At 39.2% G+C, this 23,680-nt stretch overlaps 1 protein-coding gene across 1 annotated transcript in view; it reads right to left on the bottom strand.

The window, feature by feature from the left end:
* LOC5578809 (eye-specific diacylglycerol kinase) overlaps positions 1-23,680 on the bottom strand; it is a 691,896-nt gene that overhangs the window by 57,154 nt on the left and 611,062 nt on the right. The window contains 12 exon segments of the mRNA XM_021839032.1: positions 6,062-6,109; positions 7,079-7,223; positions 7,290-7,622; positions 7,681-7,904; positions 7,971-8,264; positions 8,321-8,513; positions 8,574-8,784; positions 9,730-9,904; positions 9,986-10,062; positions 10,064-10,069; positions 20,133-20,353; positions 20,414-20,543. Of these exon segments, the coding sequence (XP_021694724.1) occupies positions 6,062-6,109; positions 7,079-7,223; positions 7,290-7,622; positions 7,681-7,904; positions 7,971-8,264; positions 8,321-8,513; positions 8,574-8,784; positions 9,730-9,904; positions 9,986-10,062; positions 10,064-10,069; positions 20,133-20,353; positions 20,414-20,543 (2,057 nt within the window).

Below are 23,680 nucleotides of genomic sequence, written 5' to 3'. Positions count from 1 at the left end.
GAATTTCCATCGGAATTTTTTGGAATTACCTTAGAAAATTCCTTTGGAATTTCCTTCGAAATTTGCGTTGGTATTTCCTTCGGAATTTTCTTTGGAATTCCCTTCGGGATTCTTCTTCCAATTTCTTCGGAATTTTCTTTCAGAATTTCCATTGAAATTTAAAATTTAAATGATTATCCGGAATTTTCTTTTAGATTTTATTCGGAATTTCCTTTGAAATTTCCTCTGAAATATCCTTTGAAATTTCCTTCTGGAATTTCATCTCGAATTTCTTTTGAATTTCCTCTGGAATTTCATTCGAAATTTCATTTGAAATAAATCGACGAATTTAGTTCCGAATTTTCTTTGGAATTTCCTTCGGATGTTTTTTTCGGGATTTTGTTTGAGGATTTCTTTAAGAATTTCCTGGAATTACCTTCAAAAATTCCTTTGGAATTGCCTTCGAAATTTGCATTGATATTTCCTTCAAAATTTTCATTAGAATTCTCTTCAGAATTTTCTTGGGAATTCTTTTTTCAATTTCTTCGGAAGTTCTTTAAGAATTTCCAGTGATATTTCCTTAGGAATTTTCTTCGAAATTGCGTTTAAATAATTTTTCGGAATTTTCTTTGGGGTTTCTTTTGGAAATTCCTTTGCAATTTTCTTCTGAGCTTCCTTTTGAAATTTCCTTTAGAATTTCCATTGAAATTTCTTTTGGAATTTCCCAAAAAAACTCCTTTGGGATTTCCAATGAAATTTCCTTAGGAATTTTCTACGAAATTTCCTTTATAACTTCCATTGAAATTTCCTTCGAAATTTGCATTGATATTTACTTTAGAATTCCTTTGTGGATTTCTTCAGCATTTACATTGAAATTTCGTTAGGATTTTTTTTCGGAATTTCCTTAGAAATTTGCTTTGGAATTGCATTTCAATATTTATTGGAATTTCCTTTGAAATTTCCTTCTGGATTTCCTAGTGGAATTTCTTTCGATATAAAAATAGCAATTTCCTTTGAAATTCTCGGAATTTAATGTAATTACCTTCGACAATTCCTTTGGAAAAACCCCAGGTATTTCTTCATGGGTTCTTTCGTAAATAGTTTCATGATTTACTCTAGGGATTCCTCTCAACTTTCCTTCAGGAATCCTTCACCATTCTTCGAGAAATTTCTACAGGAATTATGCCGGGAATTCCTCCAAGAATACCTCAGTAATTCCTTCAAAAATCCACCAAGAATTACTCCGTAATACTCCTCCAGGATTGCCGAAGGGATTTTTTCTAGAAATTTCTCCAAGATCTTTTCTTAGAATTTTTCAGAGATTTTTTTCAACCGTTTTTTGGAATTTCTCCAGAAAAAAACTGCTTTATAAAACCCTGGAACATTTTCTGGAAAATCTTCCGAAAAACTTTCCGAAGAAAGTTCCTTCGAGAAACTTCAAAGGAAATTCCGAAGAGAATTCCACATGAAATTCCCAAGGAAATCCGATAAAAAGTCCAATGGAAATACCAAAGGGAACTACAGAGAAAATTACGAATGAAATCATGGAAGTTGCGATGGAAGGTCCAAAGGAGTTCCTAATCACAAGGGAATTTTAAATGAAAATGCCGAAGGATATTTCAAAAGATACTCCGCAGGATGTTCCAAAGAAAAGAGAGGTTTCAAAGGAAAGTCCATATAAAATCCCAGGGAAATTATTAATTCCGAAGGAAGTTTCAAAGAAAATTCTGAAGAAAATTCCGTTGGAAGTTCCAAAACAAATCCCGATGAAAATTCAAAAATAAATTCCGATGGAAACGGCGAAGTAAAATCCAAACAAAAAAATCCAATGGAAATTCCAAAGTAAATTCCGATAGAAATTTCGAAGGATATTCCGAAGAAATTGTATAGTAAATTCCGAAGGAAATGCTGAAGAAAATACCAATGGAAATTCCGAAGGAAGTTACACTTTCTTCTGAAGGAAAATCCAAAGGTAATTTTGATGGAAATTCCGAAACGAAATCCAGAGAAAATTTTGAAGAAAAATCAAATAAAATTCTGAAGGTTATTTCAATGGAAAGGCCGATGGAAAATCCAAAAGAAACTTCCTAAAAAAATTTCAAAGGAAACTCAGAAAAAAAATTCAAAGCAAATTTTATAGAAATTTAGAGGAAATTCCAAAGAAGTTTCGAAGACAATTGCAGAGGAAATTTCGATGGAACTTGAAAGAAAATTCTGAAGGAATTTCAGAAGGAAGTTCTGAAGGAAATTCGTAATGCAAAGTAAAAGAATAAAAAAAAAACGAGGAAATTATCAAAGAAAATTTCGAAGGAAATTCCAAAATTCCAAAGATAAATTTCAGAGAAAATTCTGAAGGAAAATTAAAAAATACTCCGAAAAAATGTCAAAGAAAATCTGATGGAAATTCCAAAGGCAAAAGAAATTCCAAGGAAATTCCAAAGAGAAATCCTAAAGAAATTGAGAATAAAATTCCGAAGGAAATTACGATGGAAATCCCAAAGGAAATTCCAAAAGAAGTTTTAAAGGCATGTCCAAAGTAAATTCCGAAAAAAATCCATCCCAAAGGAAAATCCGAATAAAATTCCAAACGCAAATGAAATTCCGAAGAAAATTCTTAAAGAAAATCCGAAAGAAATTCAGGAGAAAATTCCGAATTCAAAACGAATTCCAATAGAGATTACGACAGAAATGCCGTAGGAAAATCCAAACGAGATCCGAAAGGAGGTTCCAAAGGCATGTCCAAAGACAATTCCGAAAAAAAATCGGCAGGGAATTCCAAAGGAAACTACAAAGAAAATTCAAATTCCAAAGGAAAATTTCGATGGAAATTTCAATGAAAACTATTAAGGAAGTTCAGAAAGAATAGAATGGAATTCCAAAATAAATTCCACAGGGAATTCCGAACGAATGTCTAAACGAAACTTCGAATGAAATTACAAACGAAATCACAATTCCGAAGGAACATACCGAAAGAGCTTCCCAAAGGAACTTCCTGAAGCAACTTCTTGGAGGAATGTCCTTTAAGAGCTTTCGGAGGAATCTCACGGATCACTACCAGAAGGATCTCCAAAGATTTTTTTCAACCGTTCTTTTTGAAATTTCTCCAGAAAAAAACTTTTGGATGAAACCCTAGAGCATTTTTTTGAAAATCTTCCAAAAAACTTTCTGAAGAAATTTCCTTAGAGAAACTCCAAAGGAAATTCCTTAAAGAATTACAAATGAAATTCCGAAAAAAAAAGTCCAATGGAAATTCCAAAGGGAAATCTAGAGAAAATTACGAAGGAAACCATGGGAGTTCCGATAGAAGTTCCCAAAAAGTTCCTATTCACGAAGGAAATTTAAATGAAAATGCCGAAGGGAATTTGCAGGAAAAAATCAAAAGAAACTCCGCAGTATGTTCCAAATGAAAGAGAATTTTGAAAGGAAAGTCCGTAAAAACTCAGAAAAAAATTTTTATTTTCGAAAAATAGGAAGTTCTAATGGAAGAAGAAAATTCAAAAATAAATATCGATGGAAATGGCGAAGGAAAATCAAAAAAAATCAAAAGAAATTCCAAAGAAAATTCTAAAGGAAATGTCGAAAAAAAATTCCAATGGAAATTCCAAAAGAAATTGTCAAAGATGTTACAAATGAAATTCCGATACAAATGCCAAAGGAATATCCAAAGCAAATTCCGAAGGAAATGTTGAACAAAATTCCAATGGAAATTCCGAAGGAAATTACACTTTCTTCTGATGGAAAATCCAAACGTAATTCAGATGGAAATGCCGAAGCAAAATTGAGAGGAAATTCCGAAGAAAACTCCAAAATAAAATTCCGAAGGAAATACCGATAGAAATAATGAAGGAAAATCAAAGAAAATTCTGAAGGTTATTTCAATAGAAAGGCCGATAGAAAATACAAAGAAAATTCCTAAAGAAATTTCGAAGGAAATAAAAAAATAAAAAATAAAGCAAATTCCATAGAAATTTAAAGGAAATTCCAAACATATTTTGAAGACAATTCCAAAGGAAATTTCGATGGAACTTCCAAAGGTCATTTGAAAGAAAATTCTGAAGGAGTTTCAGAAAAAAGTTCCGAAGCACATTCCAAATAAAAATCTGAATACAAAGTAAAACAAAAAAACCGAGCTAAATATCAAAGAAAATTCAAAGGAAATTTCGAAGGAAATTCCAAAATTACAAAGGAAATTTCAGAGAAAATTCTGAAGGAAATTACAAAGAAAATTTAAAAAATACTCCGAAAAAAATCCCAAAGGAAAATCTGAAGGAAATTCCAAAGGCAAAAGAAATTCAAAGAAAATTCCAAAGAAGAATCCGAAAGAAATTGAGGATGAAATTCCCAAGGAAATTACGATGGAAAGCCCCAAGGAAATTCCAAAGGAAATTTTAAAGGCATGAAAGAAAATTCTGAAAAAAATCCACTGGAAATTCTCTGGAAATTTCGAAAGAAAAATCTCAAAGGAAAAACCGAATAAAATTCCAAACGCAAATGAAATTCCGAAGAAAATTCTAAAGGAAAATCCAAATAAAAATTCAGAAGGAAATTCCGAATTCAAAAAGAATTCCAACGGAAATTTTGACAGAAATGCCGAAGGAGTATCCAAAAGAGTTTCAAAAGGAAATTCCTAAGGCAACAATTCCGAAAAAAAATCGACAGGGAATTCCGAACTCCGAAGGAAACTTCGAAGAAAATTTAAAAGACAATTCTGAAGGAAATTCCTTTGAAAACTCTTATGGAAATTCCGAAGGAAGTACCAAAAGAAATTTCGAAGGGAATTCCAAATGGAATTTTGAAATAAATCCCACTTGGAATTCCGAACAAATGTCTCAAGGAAACTGCGAAGGAAATTACAAACGAAATCACAATTTCGAAAAAGCTTCCCGAAGGAACTTCCTGAAGCAACTTCCTGAGCTGTCGGAGGATTCCTAAGGCATGTCCAAAGACAATTCCGAAAAAAAATCGACAGGGAATTCCGAATTCCGAAGGAAACTTCGAAGAAAATTTAAAAGACAATTCTGAAGGAAATTCCTTTGAAAACTCTTATGGAAATTCCGAAGGAAGTACCAAAAGAAATTTCGAAGGGAATTCCAAATGGAATTTTGAAATAAATCCCACTTGGGATTCCGAACAAATGTCTCAAGGAAACTGCGAAGGAAATTACAAACGAAATCACAATTCCGAAAGAAAATACCGAAAAAGCTTCCCGAAGGAACTTCCTGAAGCAACTTCCTGAGCTGTCGGAGGAATCTCATGGATGCACTACCAGAAGAAACTGCCGGAAAAACTAACCAAAGGAACTTCCTGATGGAACTACCAGTACGAACTATTCCGATAAACATCTGGATGTGGAGGATTTTAGAAAAAAAAACTTCCTCGACGAATTTGCTGGAATCTGGAACACATTCTGCTCGAATCTGAGACAGATTCTGTTCGCATCAGAAAATGATTATTTTTGAAATCAAATCAATTTTGTATCAAATACAGATGAAACTTACTTACGATTAACGGAAATATACATACGTCTCACAATCGACTTTTATCACTATCATAATCTGGCCTAGCCACGGTCTCAAATTTAACCATATATTTTCTCTCAGTTTTAGCAACTTAAATTACTAATTTCATTCGACAAAAAAGCACACTTATCAACAATAGAACACAAAGCAGCATCCCATCTATCGGAGATCTTATTTTGCCATAAAATTCGCAAATAGCGATGAAACTCATTTTCCTACATAAATTATAATCCACTCAATGATCTCGGAACATGTCTGTTTAAAAGTGAAACAACTTTTTTCGATAAGTTTCTTCACTTCAAATAGGAAAGAGTTCACAAGATGATTGAAGTGAGTTAATTTTTAGCACGACTAAATTAATCAACGAGTAGTAATTTGTTAGCGTCAGCGTCGATGATTTCTTTCACAGCAAGCGACACAAAGCCATCTAGCAACACTGTCTATGTAGCCTACTACGATCAGCATTTTCCCTCAAACCCCCCCCATTTTCACTTTGATTGCATGCCTATCCCTAATGCCACATCAAACACTGGAAACGAAGAACCGAAACCGTTGATAGTCACCTGAATCCGAAGGCGTCCTCATTCAACCCGAACAATCGCTCGTGGAAGCTGTCGATCATCGACAAACGCGCATGTTTTTTTTTTAAAGTAATTTCAGATTAGCGTGCATTGTTATGATTCGTTCAGTTTTTTTTTTGTTTGGTCGTCGGTGAAGAATTCGGAGAAAGCAATCGATTTGTGAGTGTTGAAGTAGAAGAAGAAAGAAAGAGAAAATGTTGAGAAAAATCGACGTTAAAAATGTGGTGAGTACAAAAACTAAAAAAAGGTGAGTAAGATCTAAAACGCATTCTGAAACTAGGTGTGCGATTTTCTAGAGTAAAGGAAAACGACTGCCATTATCTTTGGCTGGGGATGTCATCAACAACTGAAATCGATTAATTGTCGAAACCTTATAACAGCAATCGAATAATTGAAAATCCCGCATCCCAATGAGAAAATCATGAAAGGTAATGCTTCAATAGGAAATTAATGCGCTTTTTTCGCCTTTTATTGCACCAGTTTGCCACTTGCCAGTCGTTTCTTCGCTCTCCAGTGAGCAAGGTGTCTATTTTTATTTGCCTAAGAAGCGAACGGAAAGGATATAGAAGGAAAAAAAAAAACATCATCCTTGAAGGATGATTCCGTCACCGGTGATGGTTGGCTCTCTTTGAAGTCGAAGCACGGGCGAGCGGAACGAATGGGACAAGTATGTAAACATCATTTAAATTTCCATTTAATGAAGAGCAAACATGACACGTGGAGGAGATAAAGCCAGTCGTTTTCCGTTTCCGCTTTCTTGCATGGGACGTTCGTCAGGTGCTTTGCCCCAGTGGAAAAAATAAATGTACGCTTAGCTATGCTCTGTACACTGTGAAATAGGTTTTCCCGGAGAATAATCAGTTTGAAGGGGAGCGAAAAAGCAGGCAAACGGACCTGTTTATTTGAATAGAATTAGTGTGAAATAACGGGACATGAAAGAACCGGTTGTTACTGAGAAAAACTGGAAGGGGTATCGGGAAATCGTGTCTGGAATGTTACCTTCTAAAGTTGACCAGCTGGTCTAGGCTCTGGCCGTTGCCGAGAGTTCCTCCACTGTGGCTGTCCGGACCTCCAACGCTAAGGTTGTTCCGAGGGCTGTCCTGAGATCCATGAGAGCCATGCGAACCCTGAGAGCCTTGAGAACCTTGAGAAAACGGAGAAACGATTAGGAACCTTACAAATGTTTGAATGTTACCACTCGAAAACTAACTCTTTCTCGACGGAATGTCAAGGGCCGGCGACAGCGTGTCCGAAGCGCTGCCCGACCCCGGTCCCGAGAGCGACCGGTTGAAAAACTTTAACCCGGGCGATTGCGGCGTTCCGTCGCGAGACTCCCGATCGCTGGACTCTACGCTGCTGGTGAGATGCGCCGGCAGGGCCGATCCTTCCTTCTGCAGGTTACCTCCGCTCTCGTCTTCCGGCGTCTGCGGCAACGTGGGACACTCCTGATCCAGCACGAAGATGCAATCGGTGGCGATGTCGGTGATGAAATGGAGGTTCTCCTGCGCTCGGTCCACCCGGAAGAACCGCTCCGCTGTGCAGGCTGGAAGAAAGTGGGAACATTTGTAGAGTTCTCAAGTCGAAGATCGAGGGAAACTTACAATCGATGAAGCACCAATCCGGCGACAGCTTGGGACTATCCGGCTGCTCTTCGCAGTGCTTGTTCACGAGGACTCGAACCTGTTCGAGATCGGTGACGGGCACATCCAGCGTGCCCAGGTTGACGGCCGAGTTCTTCAGCAGATCCTTGTCGTAGTGGTGCTGCTCGTAGTCGGACATCATGATTTTCATCAGCGGTAGGTTGAGAGATTCGAGTTTTTCTTGTCTGAAATGTCAAATGGTTTCGAAGTTAGGTAACTGTCATTCGCGGACGGTGGAGGTCAATACTCACGGCACATTGGCCCTTCCGGGCTTCCGTTTTGCCAGCATCACAGCCTTGTTCAGCAGGGTCAGTTCGATGGTGGACGGCTTCAGCTTACAAGCTTCGCCGTCCACCTGCATCGGGATGGTTTTGGAGGTGACGATCTTGGCGGACTTGCACTGCGCTATACAGGTCCCGTGGCCACCGGCCTGCAGCAGCGGGAGCTGATAGGTAGTCAAGCCGACGACCTCGATCATGCCGTCATCGGTTGCCGGTTCGAATTGTCCACCGGACTTGTTCCACGGATGGGTTCCACCTCCGTAGCTGTAAGAAAAGTTACTTTACCCCTAATCCAAATGACTAAATGACGCCCAACCTACCTTGGAATGTTGAGAAATACTATTGCATGCACCTTGTGCTCCTTCAGCTTGGACGTCAGATCTTTGCCGTCGCACTCCAGGGTCACAAACTCGGCCAAACCCTTCCACTTCCGCTTGAGCAGATCCTTCCCGCCGGCCTGTCCGTAGAACATCTTGTTCCGCAGACGCGAGTTGAACTTCTCCGGATGAGCCTCTGCAAAAGTTCAAAAGATCAATCTGGGCCCATAACCTCTTAAACTTCTCAACGACTAACCTCGCGCCTCGTGGAATTCCAGCGCTATGTGGGCATCGACTCCCAGTGAAAAATAGTTGTTGACCACGTTCAACGGAAGATTGTCCTTTCCGTCCTCGGCATTTGCCACCGCAGTATTCGGCTCCACCTTCAAGTTCCACCGATCCAGCAGAACCGTGTCGGAGTTTCCGATGTTGCCCAGAATCTTCCCAATCGGTTCATCCGTGTAGCCCTGAGGGGAAGGAAAACCCAGAATTATCACCGCACGCAATTTGCCGTAAATAATCCATTTGGGCGGAGATGATTGCTCGTTTTGATTTGGTCTAACAGAAGGACAATAGCGCCTGGGAGGTAGGCAACCGACACGCTGTTCAAGACGACAGTCGGATGCGACGATGGAAGACGAAATCAATTCCCGATAATGGCGTTAGTGATTCGGTTTTGCGGTTTCCCGACTTCTCGAATGTGTAGAACTCCGACGAAGACGACACCCAGAAACAATCACGTTTTTCAATCAATTTATTTTTATTTCTGCAAATCAAATATAATTTGATATGACACTAGTAGTGAAAGTACGCGCCAAACGGGGAAAACGGGACCGAGGACAGAGCCCGAGTAGAAATTGATTCAATTTTATTTAGATTCGATATCAATCTCGATTCGATTCGATTGCGATTCGGTTTCGATTCAATTTCGATTCGATTTCGATCCGATTTCAATTCAATTTCGTTTGGATTTCGATTCGATTTCAATATGATTTCGATTTTTGGAGTTTGGACATTTTTAAACGGGTCATCTTCACAGAAAATCGATTCTCATATGGTAGCTGGAGCTCTGGACTCAAACGAATCCCATTTGATTTAACGACGAAACAGACATGCAGAAACATGGTTTGTTCGTCTGTACTATAGAAAATGAGTTTTGCATAGCATTTATGGTCGCTGGATGTAGCTCTTTCGATTTTATGGCGTTTTCATTGATTGCAGAGCAACGTGTTGTCTGCTGTAATGTCTTGGAGTGACAGTCTGTGATGGGCTGCTTTGGACCACTTCTGTCGTGGAGTTGCGTAACGTTAGTAACACCTTTATCGAAAAAGCATGGAAACCACCATTTCCGGCCACGCCAACCGTCTCATCAAGCATCGCATACCATCTCCAAAGAAAATTCCAATACTTACCCCACCCCAGCCGAGTGCCCGGGCCAGATCGTTTCCCGTTCCCAGTGGCAGGACGCCGACGGCCGGCGGAGGCACAAAATTGATCTGATCCAGAACCGAGAGGACCCATCCGACGGTGCCGTCGCCACCGCAGGCCAACACCCGCAACTGCGGAACCTTGCGAAACATTTCCAGCCTGTCGGAAGAGAGAAATAGAGTCAACACGTTGAAATCGTTGAAATTTTCACTGGGTTTAGGACAGTGGTCGTTAACTTACCCCATTTTTGGTCCACCTTGCGTCAGATCGAAAACTTGCCGCGGATTCAGCAACCACTGGAACTTTTGGAGAAGTTTGGGCACCCTAAGAATGAAAACGAGAAAAAATGTTAGCTTTGTAACAGATAAAATTTACGATTTGGATTGGATTTGGATTTGGATTTGGATTGGATTTGGATTGGATTTGATTGGATTTGGATTGGATTTGATTGGATTTGGATTGGATTTGGATTGGATTGGATTGGATTTGGATTGGATTGGATTGGGATTTGGATTGGATTTGGATTAGGATTTGGATTGGATTTGGATTGGATTTTGGATTGGATTTTGGATTGGATTTGGATTGGATTTGGATTGGATTTGGATTGGATTTGGATTGGATTGATTGGATTGGATTGGATTTGGATTGGATTGGATTTGGATTGGATTTGGATTGGATTTGGATTGGATTTGGATTGGATTTGGATTGGATTTGGATTGGATTTGGATTGGATTTGGATTGGATTTGGATGGATTTGGATTGGATTTGGATTGGATTTGGATTGGATTTGGATTGGATTTGGATTGGATTTGGATTGGATTTGGATTGGATTTGGATTGGATTTGGATTGGATTTGGATTGGATTTGGATTGGATTTGGATTGGATTTGGATTGGATTTGATGGATTGGATTGGATTTGGATTGGATTTGGATTGGATTTGGATTGGATTTGGATTGGATTTGGATTGGATTGGATTGGATTGGATTTGGATTGGATTTGGATTGGATTTGGATTGGATTTGGATTGGATTTGGATTGGATTTGGATTGGATTTGGATGGATTTGGATTGGATTTGGATTGGATTTGGATTGGATTTGGATTGGATTTGGATTGGATTTGGATTGGATTTGGATTGGATTTGGATTTGGATTGGATTTGGATTGGATTTGGATTGGATTTGGATTGGATTTGGATTGGGATTTGATTGGATTTGGATTGGATTTGGATTGGATTTGGATTGGATTTGGATTGGATTTGGATTGGGATTTGGATTGGATTTGGATTGGATTTGGATTGGATTTGGATTGGATTTGGATTGGATTTGGATTGGATTGGATTGGATTTGGATTGGATTTGGATTGGATTTTGGATTGGATTTGGATTGGATTTGGATTGGATTTGGATTGGATTTGGATTGGATTTGGATTGGATTTGGATTGGATTTGGGATTTGGATTGGATTTGGATTGGATTTGGATTGGATTTGGATTGGATTTGGATTGGATTTGGATTGGATTTGGATTGGATTTGGATTGGATTTGGATTGGATTTGGATTGGATTTGGATTGGATTTGGATTGGATTTGGATTGGATTGGATTGGATTTGGATTGGATTTGGATTGGATTTGGATTGGATTTGGATTGGATTTGGATTGGATTTGGATTGGATTTGGATTGGATTGGATTGGATTTGGATTGGATTTGGATTGGATTTGGATTGGATTTGGATTGGATTTGGATTGGATTTGATTGGATTTGGATTGGATTTGGATTGGATTTGGATTGGATTTGGATTGGATTTGGATTGGATTTGGATTGGATTTGGATTGGATTTGATTGGATTGGATTTGGATTGGATTGGATTTGGATGATTTGGATTGGATTTGGATTGGATTTGGATTGGATTTGGATTGGATTTGGATTGGATTTGGATTGGATTTGGATTGGATTTGGATTGGGATTTGGATTGGATTTGGATTGGATTTGGATTGGATTTGGATTGGATTTGGATTGGATTTGGATTGGATTTGGATTGGATTTGGATTGGATTTGGATTGGATTTGGATTGGATTTGGATTGGATTTGGATTGGATTTGGATTGGATTTGGATTGGATTTGGATTGGATTTGGATTGGATTTGGATTGGATTTGGATTGGATTTGGATTGGATTTGGATTGGATTTGGATTGGATTTGGATTGGATTTGGATTGGATTTGGATTGGATTTGGATTGGATTTGGATTGGATTTGGATTGGATTTGGATTGGATTTGGATTGGATTTGGATTGGATTTGGATTGGATTTGGATTGGATTTGGATTGGATTTGGATTGGATTTGGATTGGATTTGGATTGGATTTGGATTGGATTTGGATTGGATTTGGATTGGATTTGGATTGGATTTGGATTGGATTTGGATTGGATTTGGATTGGATTTGGATTGGATTTGGATTGGATTTGGATTGGATTTGGATTGGATTTGGATTGGATTTGGATTGGATTTGGATTGGATTTGGATTGGATTTGGATTGGATTTGGATTGGATTTGGATTGGATTTGGATTGGATTTGGATTGGATTTGGATTGGATTTGGATTGGATTTGGATTGGATTGGATTGGATTTGGATTGGATTTGGATTGGATTTGGATTGGATTTGGATTGGATTTGGATTGGATTTGGATTGGATTTGGATTGGATTTGGATTGGATTTGGATTGGATTTGGATTGGATTTGGATTGGATTTGGATTGGATTTGGATTGGATTTGGATTGGATTTGGATTGGATTTGGATTGGATTTGGATTGGATTTGGATTGGATTTGGATTGGATTTGGATTGGATTGGATTGGATTTGGATTGGATTGGATTGGATTTGGATTGGATTTGGATTGGATTTGGATTGGATTTGGATTGGATTTGGATTGGATTTGGATTGGATTTGGATTGGATTTGGATTGGATTTGGATTGGATTTGGATTGGATTTGGATTGGATTTGGATTGGATTTGGATTGGATTTGGATTGGATTTGGATTGGATTTGGATTGGATTTGGATTGGATTTGGATTGGATTTGGATTGGATTTGGATTGGATTTGGATTGGATTTGGATTGGATTTGGATTGGATTGGATTGGATTTGGATTGGATTTGGATTGGATTTGGATTGGATTTGGATTGGATTTGGATTGGATTTGGATTGGATTTGGATTGGATTTGGATTGGATTTGGATTGGATTTGGATTGGATTTGGATTGGATTTGGATTGGATTTGGATTGGATTTGGATTGGATTTGGATTGGATTTGGATTGGATTTGGATTGGATTTGGATTGGATTTGGATTGGATTTGGATTGGATTTGGATTGGATTTGGATTGGATTTGGATTGGATTTGGATTGGATTTGGATTGGATTTGGATTGGATTTGGATTGGATTTGGATTGGATTTGGATTGGATTTGGATTGGATTTGGATTGGATTTGGATTGGATTTGGATTGGATTTGGATTGGATTTGGATTGGATTTGGATTGGATTTGGATTGGATTTGGATTGGATTTGGATTGGATTTGGATTGGATTTGGATTGGATTTGGATTGGATTTGGATTGGATTTGGATTGGATTTGGATTGGATTTGGATTGGATTTGGATTGGATTTGGATTGGATTTGGATTGGATTTGGATTGGATTTGGATTGGATTTTGGATTGGATTTGGATTGGATTTGGATTGGATTTGGATGGATTTGGATTGGATTTTGGATTGGATTTGGATTGGATTTGGATTGGATTTGGATTGGATTTGGATTGGATTTGGATTGGATTTGGATTGGATTTGGATTGGATTTGGATTGGATTTGGATTGGATTTGGATTGGATTTGGATTGGATTTGGATTGGATTTGGATTGGATTTGGGATTGGATTTGGATTGGATTTGGATTGGATTTGGATTGGATTTGGATTGGATTTGGATTGGATTTGGATTGATTTGGATTGGATTTGGATTTGGATTGGATTTGGATGGATTTGGATTGGATTTGGATTGGATTTGGATTGGATTTGGATTGGATTTGGATTGGATTTGGATTGGATTTGGATTGGATTTGGATTGGATTTGGATTGGATTTGGATTGGATTTGGATTGGATTTGGATTGGATTTGGATTGGATTTGGATTGGATTTTGGATTGGATTTGGATTTGGATTGGATTTGGATTGGATTTGGATTGGATTTGGATTGGATTTGGATTGGATTTGGATTGGATTTGGATTGGATTTGGATTGGATTTGGATTGGATTTGGATTGGATTTGGATTGGATTTGGATTGGATTTGGATTGGATTTGGATTGGATTTGGATTGGATTTGGATTGGATTTGGATTGGATTTGGATTGGATTTGGATTGGATTTGGATTGGATTTGGATTGGATTTGGATTGGATTTGGATTGGATTTGGATTGGATTGGATTGGATTGGATTGGATTGGATTGGATTGGATTTGGATTGGATTTGGATTGGATTTGGATTGGATTTGGATTGGATTTGGATTGGATTTGGATTGGATTTGGATTGGATTTGGATTGGATTTGGATTGGATTTGGATTGGATTTGGATTGGATTTGGATTGGATTTGGATTGGATTTGGATTGGATTTGGATTGGATTTGGATTGGATTTGGATTGGATTTGGATTGGATTTGGATTGGATTTGGATTGGATTTGGATTGGATTTGGATTGGATTTGGATTGGATTTGGATTGGATTTGGATTGGATTTGGATTGGATTTGGATTGGATTTGGATTGGATTTTGGATTGGATTTGGATTGGATTTGGATTGGATTTGGATTGGATTTGGATTGGATTTGGATTGGATTTGGATTGGATTTGGATTGGATTTGGATTGGATTTGGATTGGATTTGGATTGGATTTGGATTGGATTTGGATTGGATTTGGATTGGATTTGGATTGGATTTGGATTGGATTTGGATTGGATTTGGATTGGATTTGGATTGGATTTGGATTGGATTTGGATTGGATTTGGATTGGATTTGGATTGGATTTGGATTGGATTTGGATTGGATTTGGATTGGATTTGGATTGGATTTGGATTGGATTTGGATTGGATTTGGATTGGATTTGGATTGGATTTGGATTGGATTTGGATTGGATTTGGATTGGATTTGGATTGGATTTGGATTGGATTTGGATTGGATTTGGATTGGATTTGGATTGGATTTGGATTGGATTTGGATGGATTGGATTTGGATTGGATTTGGATTGGATTTGGATTGGATTTGGATTGGATTTGGATTGGATTTTGGATTGGATTTGGATTGGATTTGGATTGGATTTGGATTGGATTTGGATTGGATTTGGATTTGGATTGGATTTGGATTGGATTTGGATTGGATTTGGATTGGATTTGGATTGGATTTGGATTGGATTTGGATTGGATTTGGATTGGATTTGGATTGGATTTGGATTGGATTGGATTGGATTTGGATTTGGATTGGATTGGATTGGATTTGGATTGGATTTGGATTGGATTTGGATTGGATTTGGATTGGATTTGGATTGGATTTGGATTGGATTTGGATTGGATTTGGATTGGATTTGGATTGGATTTGGATTGGATTTGGATTGGATTTGGATTGGATTTGGATTGGATTTGGATTGGATTTGGATTGGATTTGGATTGGATTTGGATTGGATTTGGATTGGATTTGGATTGGATTTGGATTGGATTTGGATTGGATTTGGATTGGATTGGATTGGATTTGGATTTGGATTGGATTTGGATTGATTTGGATTGGATTTGGATTGGATTTGGATTGGATTTGGATTGGATTTGGATTGGATTTGGATTGGATTTGGATTGGATTTGGATTGGATTTGGATTGGATTTGGATTGGATTTGGATTGGATTTGGATTGGATTTGGATTGGATTTGGATTGGATTTGGATTGGATTTGGATTGGATTTGGATTGGATTTGGATTGGATTTGGATTGGATTTGGATTGGATTTGGATTGGATTTGGATTGGATTTGGATTGGATTTGGATTGGATTTGGATTGGATTTGGATTGGATTTGGATTGGATTTGGATTGGATTTGGATTGGATTTGGATTGGATTTGGATTGGATTTGGATTGGATTTGGATTGGATTTGGATTGGATTTGGATTGGATTTGGATTGGATTTGGATTGGATTTGGATTGGATTTGGATTGGATTTGGATTGGATTTGGATTGGATTTGGATTGGATTTGGATTGGATTTGGATTGGATTTGGATTGGATTTGGATTGGATTTGGATTGGATTTGGATTTGGATTGGATTTGGATTGGATTTGGATTGGATTTGGATTGGATTTGGATTGGATTTGGATTGGATTTGGATTGGATTTGGATTGGATTGGATTGGATTTGGATTGGCTTAGATGCTTCTATCTATTCCGGAAGCTGAAAGCTTCTATCTATTCCGGAAGCTGGAAAGCTTCTATCTATTCCGGAAGCTGGAAAGCTTCTCTCCAGAAGCTGGAAAGCTTCTCTCCAGAAGCTGGAAAGCTTCTCTCCAGAAGCTGGAAAGCTTCTCTCCAGAAGCTGGAAAGCTTATCTCCAGAAGCTGGAAAGCTTCTCTCCAGAAGCTGGAAAGCTTCTCTCCATAAGCTGGAAAGCTTCTCTCCAGAAGCTGGAAAGCTTCTCTCCAGAAGCTTGAAAGCTTCTCTCCAGAAGCTTGAAAGCTTCTCTCCAGAAGCTTGAAAGCTTCTCTCCAGAAGCTGGAAAGCTTCTCTCCAGAAGCTGGAAAGCTTCTCTCCAGAAGCTGGAAAGCTTCTCTCCAGAAGCTGCAAAGCTTCTCTCCAGAAGCTGCAAAGCTTCTCTCCAGAAGCTGCAAAGCTTCTCTCCAGAAGCTGCAAAGCTTCTCTCCAGAAGCTGCAAAGCTTCTCTCCAGAAGCTGCAAAGCTTCTCTCCAGAAGCTGCAAAGCTTCTCTCCAGAAGCTGCAAAGCTTCTCTCCAGAAGCTGCAAAGCTTCTCTCCAGAAGCTGCAAAGCTTCTCTCCAGAAGCTGCAAAGCTTCTCTCCAGAAGCTGCAAAGCTTCTCTCCAGAAGCTGCAAAGCTTCTCTCCAGAAGCTGCAAAGCTTCTCTCCAGAAGCTGCAAAGCTTCTCTCCAGAAGCTGCAAAGCTTCTCTCCAGAAGCTGCAAAGCTTCTCTCCAGAAGCTGCAAAGCTGCTCTCCAGAAGCTGCAAAGCTTCTCTCCAGAAGCTGGAAAGCTTCTCTCCAGAAGCTGGAAAGCTTCTCTCCAAAATCATCTCCAGAAACTGGTTTCCATATGCTGGAAAGCTTCTCTCCCAGAAATTTGGAAGCTTGTCTTAAGAAGTTTGAAAGCTTCTCTCCAGAAGCTTGGAAGCTTCTGTCCCGAAGATTGGAAGCTTCTCTTCCAAAGGCTTGGAAGCTTTTCGTCCAGAAGGTTGAAAGCTTCTCTTCCAGTAGTCTGGAAACTTGTTTTTCAGAAGCTTGGAAGCTTGTCTTACAAAAGCTTGAAAAATTATTTTCTAAAAGCTTGGAAGCTTCTCTCCAGAAGCTTGGAAGCTTCTCTCCAGAAGCTTGAAAGCTTCTCTCCAGAAGCTTGGAAGCTTCTCTTCAGAAGCTGGAAAGCTTCTTTCCAGAAGCTTGAAAGCTTCTTTTAAGAAGCTTGGAAGCTTCTTTTAAGAAGCTTGGAAGCTTCTTTCCAGAAGCTTGGAAGCTTCTCTCCAGAAGCTTGGAAGCTTCTATTCAGAAGCTTGGAAGCTTCTATTCAGAAGCTTGGAAGTTTCTCTCCAGTAGCTTGGAAGTTTCTCTTCTGTAGCTTGGAAGCTTCTCTTCAGTAGCTTGGAAGCTTCTCTTCAGAAGCTTGGAAGCTAATCACTCAGAAACTTGGAAGCTTCTCTTTTGAAGCTTGGAAGCTTCTCCTCAGGAGCTTGGAAGCTTCTCCTCAAAAGCTTGGAAGCTTCTCCTCAGAAGCTTGGAAGCTTCTCCTCAGAAGCTTGGAAGCTTCTCCTCAGAAGCTTGGAAGCTTCTTCTCAGAAGCTTGGAAGCTTTTCCTCAGAAGCTTGGAAGCTTCTCCTCAGAAGCTTGGAAGGTTCTCTTCAGAAGCTTTGAAGCTTCTCCTCAGAAGCTTGGAAGTTTCTTTTCAGAAGCTTAGAAGCTTCTCCTCAGAAGCTTGGAAGCTTTTCTTCAGAAGCTTGAAAGCTTCTCTCGCTGAAACTTGAATGCTTCTCTCTAGAAGCTTGGAAGCTTTTCTTCAGAAGCTTGGAAGCTTCTCCTCAGAAACTTGTAAGTTTCTCCTCAGAAGCTTGGAAGCTTCTCCTCAGAAGCTTGTAAGTTTCTCCTCAGAAGCTTGGAAGCTTCTCCTCAGAAGCTTGGAAGTTTCTCCTCAGAAGCGTGGAAGTTTCTTTTCAGAAGCTTGGAATTTTCTTTTCAGAAGCTTAGAAGCTTCTCTTTAAAAGGTTGAAAGCTTCTCTTCAGAAGCATTGACGCTTCTCTTCAGAAGCTTGTGAGCTTCTCTTCAGTAGCTTGGAAGCTTCTCATCAGAAACTTGGAAGTTTCTTTTCAGAAGCTTAGAAGCATCTCTCGCAGAAACTTGGAAGTTTCTCTCGCAAAAGCTTCGAAGCTTCTCTTTCAGAAGCTTGGAAGCTTCTCTTTCAGAAGCTTGGAAGCTTCTCTTCCAGAAACTTGGAAGCTTCTCTTCAGAAACTTGGAAGCTTTTCTTTAAAAGGTTGTAAGAAGCTTGTGAGTTTCTCTTCAGTAGCTTGGAAGCTTCTCTTCAGAAGCTTGGAAGCTAATCACTCAGAAACTTGGAAGCTTCTCTTTTGAAGCTTGGAAGCTTCTCCTCAGGAGCTTGGAAGCTTCTCCTCAAAAGCTTGGAAGCTTCTCCTCAGAAGCTTGGAAGCTTCTCCTCAGAAGCTTGGAAGCTTCTCCTCAGAAGCTTGGAAGGTTCTCTTCAGAAGCTTTGAAGCTTCTCCTCAGAAGCTTGGAAGTTTCTTTTCAGAAGCTTAGAAGCTTCTCCTCAGAAGCTTGGAAGCTTTTCTTCAGAAGCTTGAAAGCTTCTCTCGCAGAAACTTGAATGCTTCTCTCTAGAAGCTTGGAAGCTTTTCTTCAGAAGCTTGTAAGTTTCTCCTCAGAAGCTTGGAAGCTTCTCCTCAGAAGCTTGGAAGTTTCTCCTCAGAAGCTTGGAAGTTTCTTTTCAGAAGCTTGGAATTTTCTTTTCAGAAGCTTAGAAGCATCTCTCGCAGAAACTTGGAAGTTTCTCTCGCAAAAGCTTCGAAGCTTCTCTTTCAGAAGCTTGGAAGCTTCTCTTTCAGAAGCTTGGAAGCTTCTCTTTCAGAAGCTTGGAAGCTTCTCTTCCAGAAACTTGGAAGCTTCTCTTCAGAAACTTGGAAGCTTCTCTTTAAAAGGTTGTAAGAAGCTTGTGAGTTTCTCTTCAGTAGCTTGGAAGCTTCTCCTTAGAAATTTGGAAGTTTCTTTTCAGAAGCTTAGAAGCTACTCTCGCAGAAACTTGGAAGTTTCTCGCGCAAAAGTTTCAAAACTTCCCTTTCAGAAGCTTGGAAGCTTTTCTTCCAGAAACTTGGAAGCTTCTTTTCAGAAACTTGGAAGCTTCTCTTTAAAAGGTTGAAAGCTTCTCTTCAGAAGCATTGACGCTTCTCTTCAGAAGCTTGTGAGCTTCTCTTCAGTAGCTTGGAAGCTTCTCATCAGAAACTTGGAAGTTTCTTTTCAGAAGCTTAGAAGCATCTCTCGCAGAAACTTGGAAGTTTCTCTCGCAAAAGCTTCGAAGCTTCTCTTTCAGAAGCTTGGAAGCTTCTCTTTCAGAAGCTTGGAAGCTTCTCTTTCAGAAGCTTGGAAGCTTCTCTTCCAGAAACTTGGAAGCTTCTCTTCAGAAACTTGGAAGCTTCTCTTTAAAAGGTTGTAAGAAGCTTGTGAGTTTCTCTTCAGTAGCTTGGAAGCTTCTCCTTAGAAATTTGGAAGTTTCTTTTCAGAAGCTTAGAAGCTACTCTCGCAGAAACTTGGAAGTTTCTCGCGCAAAAGTTTCAAAACTTCCCTTTCAGAAGCTTGGAAGCTTTTCTTCCAGAAACTTGGAAGCTTCTCTTCAGAAGCTTGGAAGCTCCATCTTCAGAAGACTCGAAGCTTCTCTTCAGAAGGTTGGAAGTTTCTTTTTAGAAGCTTAGAAGCTTCTCTCGCAAAAGCTTGGAAGCTTCTCTTCCAGAAGGTCGGAAGCTTTTCTTCCTGATGTTCTTCTTAGATGTTTCTCTTTCACAGTTTTGTCACAGAATATTAAATGCTTTTATCTTGTTTACGGCATGAATTACGGTTTGGATTTGAATCGAGTTTTCCAAATTTATATTTTAATTATCACAAACCTGATTGCCGCCGGATTTCGGATTGATGAACACCAGCACCGGCGTGATATTGGCCGTCGGAATCGGTTTGATCACAAACGTACGCGGTTCCTTCGGAGCCGTGCTCTTCTTGCCGGCCTTCTTCTTCTTCTGTGGTGTTTTCCGCAGCGACGACTTGAAACTGCCCTTCCGTGGCAGCTTCACGATCCAGGACGGTGGCACCACGATGCTCCGATGGGCACCTGTATGGGCGAAAACCAAGTCAAATTCTGACACACTGAATACCATCCGCAGCAACTTACCCAGCGTACATTCCTCGCCGATCCGCTCCGGGTTGAAGCACGCTTCCTTGTTATGATATGATGATTTACACCAGGCACATGATAAAGCAACAATTTCCTTAGAACTAAACGAGAGCTTCGCTTGGAGTGACTGGAACGAGAAAGCAATGGAAAAGTAGGTTAGAATTTCGTTCAGTGCTCAGGTTGGTTGAAAATGGCGTTGGTGCCGTTTGAGAGGAATAATGCGGAAACAACTCATAGTTTAGGAGAATTGAAGAAACAAAAGAGATTTAAGCTAAAATTTAGATGTAAAATTGTATTGCCGAGGACCACAATTCGCTTAGGCGGCAGGTGTTCACATTTCCCCCCCACCACCTTTCAACCCCAGGTTTATCGCTGCCAAATTTGAATATTTTATTCAGGCTCTAAACATACTCGCACGATTGCACACCATTCGACCACAATCAGCTAAAAACGGTCTGCAAACACCAAACGGAGTAGAGGAAAAGGTCGGTCATTTCACGGAATTTTATCGTTGGGCGCCATATTCCCTGGATGGCGGCCGCATCGTGCGTGCTTGGATGCGTGCCACGAAGTGAACCTAAGCCTCTCGGCCAAGAGGCCACTCCACACGGATCATTATTAATTATTCAATCACTCACACAGTCCGCTCTTATAACACAAAATGCTCACTTAATTTGAGGCTCTAAGCCCGCCGGAATGTGTGTTTGAGTAGAATCGAGCTAATTTCTGGCCGTTGTTGTATAAAATTCAAATGGGGCTTCCTAATCTCAATCGCCCCAGAGCCAGAGTTATTTGTTTCGGCTTTTCACGAAATTGGCTACATGGCATTTGGGGGTTGAGTTTGAACAAAGGCCGGGGAATTTACATTTATGATGAATTATTCCGAAGCGATTTTCTGCAGCAATTAGCAGGAAATGGATATGTGTGTAAAGTAGAGGAATTACTAATGAATTGGGGTTAAGTGGAGCCAATGGAAATTTCAGTGTGGTTTTGTGGTAGGGGAATCGAAACGGGTCATGGGTAGTTGAACATTTTCTTCTATTTAAATGTTTAAGAAGGTTCTGTCACGTGATCCATTAAGAATATTCATCATTCACAGTGGAAAGCTAATATAAGGCATTATTGTATGATGTACCAGTTTAAAGATGGGAGAATGTACAGTTTGACCAGCCTATAGATCTATTCTTCCATGGATGAATGAAAAACTAGATCTATAGGCTGGTGAAACTGTACATTCTTCCATCCTTAGACTGGTACATTATAAAGTAGTGCCTTATTTGCTTTCAACAGAGAATGATGAATATCACCAATGCCAACTTCATCAACAAAAGTTTATCTTGTCATTGTTTATGCAATTATTTGCAATTATTTTTATACTAGAACTATATTAGGCTTCTTCGAGTTCAACGAGTTTTATTCTAATCAAATCCAATCTAATCGTGAACCACTCTAAAGTTATAATTTATAATCGAGTTGTCGAAGGTGCGGGTAATTTAATACTGAACGTTAACTTTCAAAAAGGACAAACCTAAATTGGTGTGCTCTTATTTTGTTCTAGTCTAAGGTTGGACCACTCTTAAGTTGGAATCGAAGACTCAACTCAAACTAGTAATTAGCCCTCTTCAACCAAAGGTTTCACCATTTGCAGGTTTGACCAGTCGTTACCATTGGAGCCAATCTAAAGATGAATGTCTGAATCGGAGTTTTGAAAGCGCATCAAATGGACATGGGTACAGTCCAACCTTGGATCTGTGAACTAAGGTTCAACTTAATCAAACATTTGACCAGTTTAATAACTGTCCATTGTAAGAAATGGAATGGAAATCAGTGGAATCAGTGCTCCAAAAAGTTGAGCAGTTCAACGATGGTTTACTTACTTCTAAACTAAAGTTGGTTCAAGAATGAACCGGTCTATTTTTTTCTGTGACTATTTACGGAAATGGTTTTAGTTTTAGAAAGGACTGATATAATATAATGTCTGATAGCACTTCGAAGAAAAAAGCAGTCCGGTTTAGAGATAATATTCGATAATTATTTTAAATTTTATTAGTTATGGCACCAGGTAAGGGTGAATTCTCAAATCTGAGTGATGAAATAAATTGTTTCTACACGTGGTCCAAAAATGGATCAGCCTAGAGAATGATTGAATGATGATGGTCAGTACATACATAATGGACTACCTTAAATTTATATAACTCAACGTTGGATCAGCTTAACTCATTGGATTAGTCTAAGATAAGAACGATTTGAAGATGTCGAATGTTCGGCTGAATTAGACCAATTTATAAGCCAGTCCAATATGTTGCTCCTTCTAAAGTTCACGAAGGTTTAAGGTGATTATAGAACGAAGCCACACCTCAATTTTTCAAGAGCACAAGCCTTGAGAACCAAACCGCGCTCCACGTTGAAAATTAATCCTATTGGTAAACATCAGCAAGCAAGTAATTTGATTGATTTTCAACGCGAACTGTTGTCAGGTTCTCCAGACTTGTGTACCTATAAATTCAAAGTTTGGCTTCGCTTTATAATCACCTTAATCAAGTCTCTAAAGTCAGAGCAGATGAACTGGTCATAGGTAGGAACGATTTGAAGATGATCACAGATGACAACTTTGATCGTGATCTCACTCAATGATCAATTTCTGAAACTTTTTTTTTATCTACCTTGACGGAGTAACCTTAACCCATGATCTTGAGGTTGGTTTCAATTGCTGCTCGTTTATAGCCACGGTACGCCCAACTCAGACAACCATAAATCGCAATTAAACGTTTTCTACTAAATGTCCATTCGACAAAATGTCCGTTCGACCAAATATACTTTCGACCAAACGTCATTCGACTAAATGTCATACGACCAAATGTCTTTCGACCAAATGTCATAGATTCAAATTTCCGTTCAACTAAACGTCATTCCAGCAAAAAAAAAAGTTCCAAAGCAATTCGACCAAATGTCCTTTTGACCAAATGTACTTTCGACCAAATGTCATTCGACCAAACGTCATTCGACCAAATGTCATTCGACGAAATGTCCTAAAGCCCGGAAATTTGGTTGAAAGCTTATTTTTAAATGGTTTATTATCACTCAGTGAATTTAATTATTGTTTTCTAAGTTTTGCAAAGCTGGTGAGATAATGTATTATTTTAAGTAATCTGAATCATTACCGACTAACGCCATCTGTTAGCTTATTGCCACTTGGCGATTTGTAGCGGCCATGTTTTTACACAAGTGGCTGAGTCTAACTTGAACGTCTGTCTGCGGTTGCGT

Source organism: Aedes aegypti, chromosome 1, assembly GCF_002204515.2.
Source record: "Aedes aegypti strain LVP_AGWG chromosome 1, AaegL5.0 Primary Assembly, whole genome shotgun sequence".
Classification (NCBI taxonomy): domain Eukaryota; kingdom Metazoa; phylum Arthropoda; class Insecta; order Diptera; family Culicidae; genus Aedes; species Aedes aegypti.
Note: the sequence above shows the minus strand (reverse complement) of the source record. Positions and strands in the feature narration are given on the sequence as shown.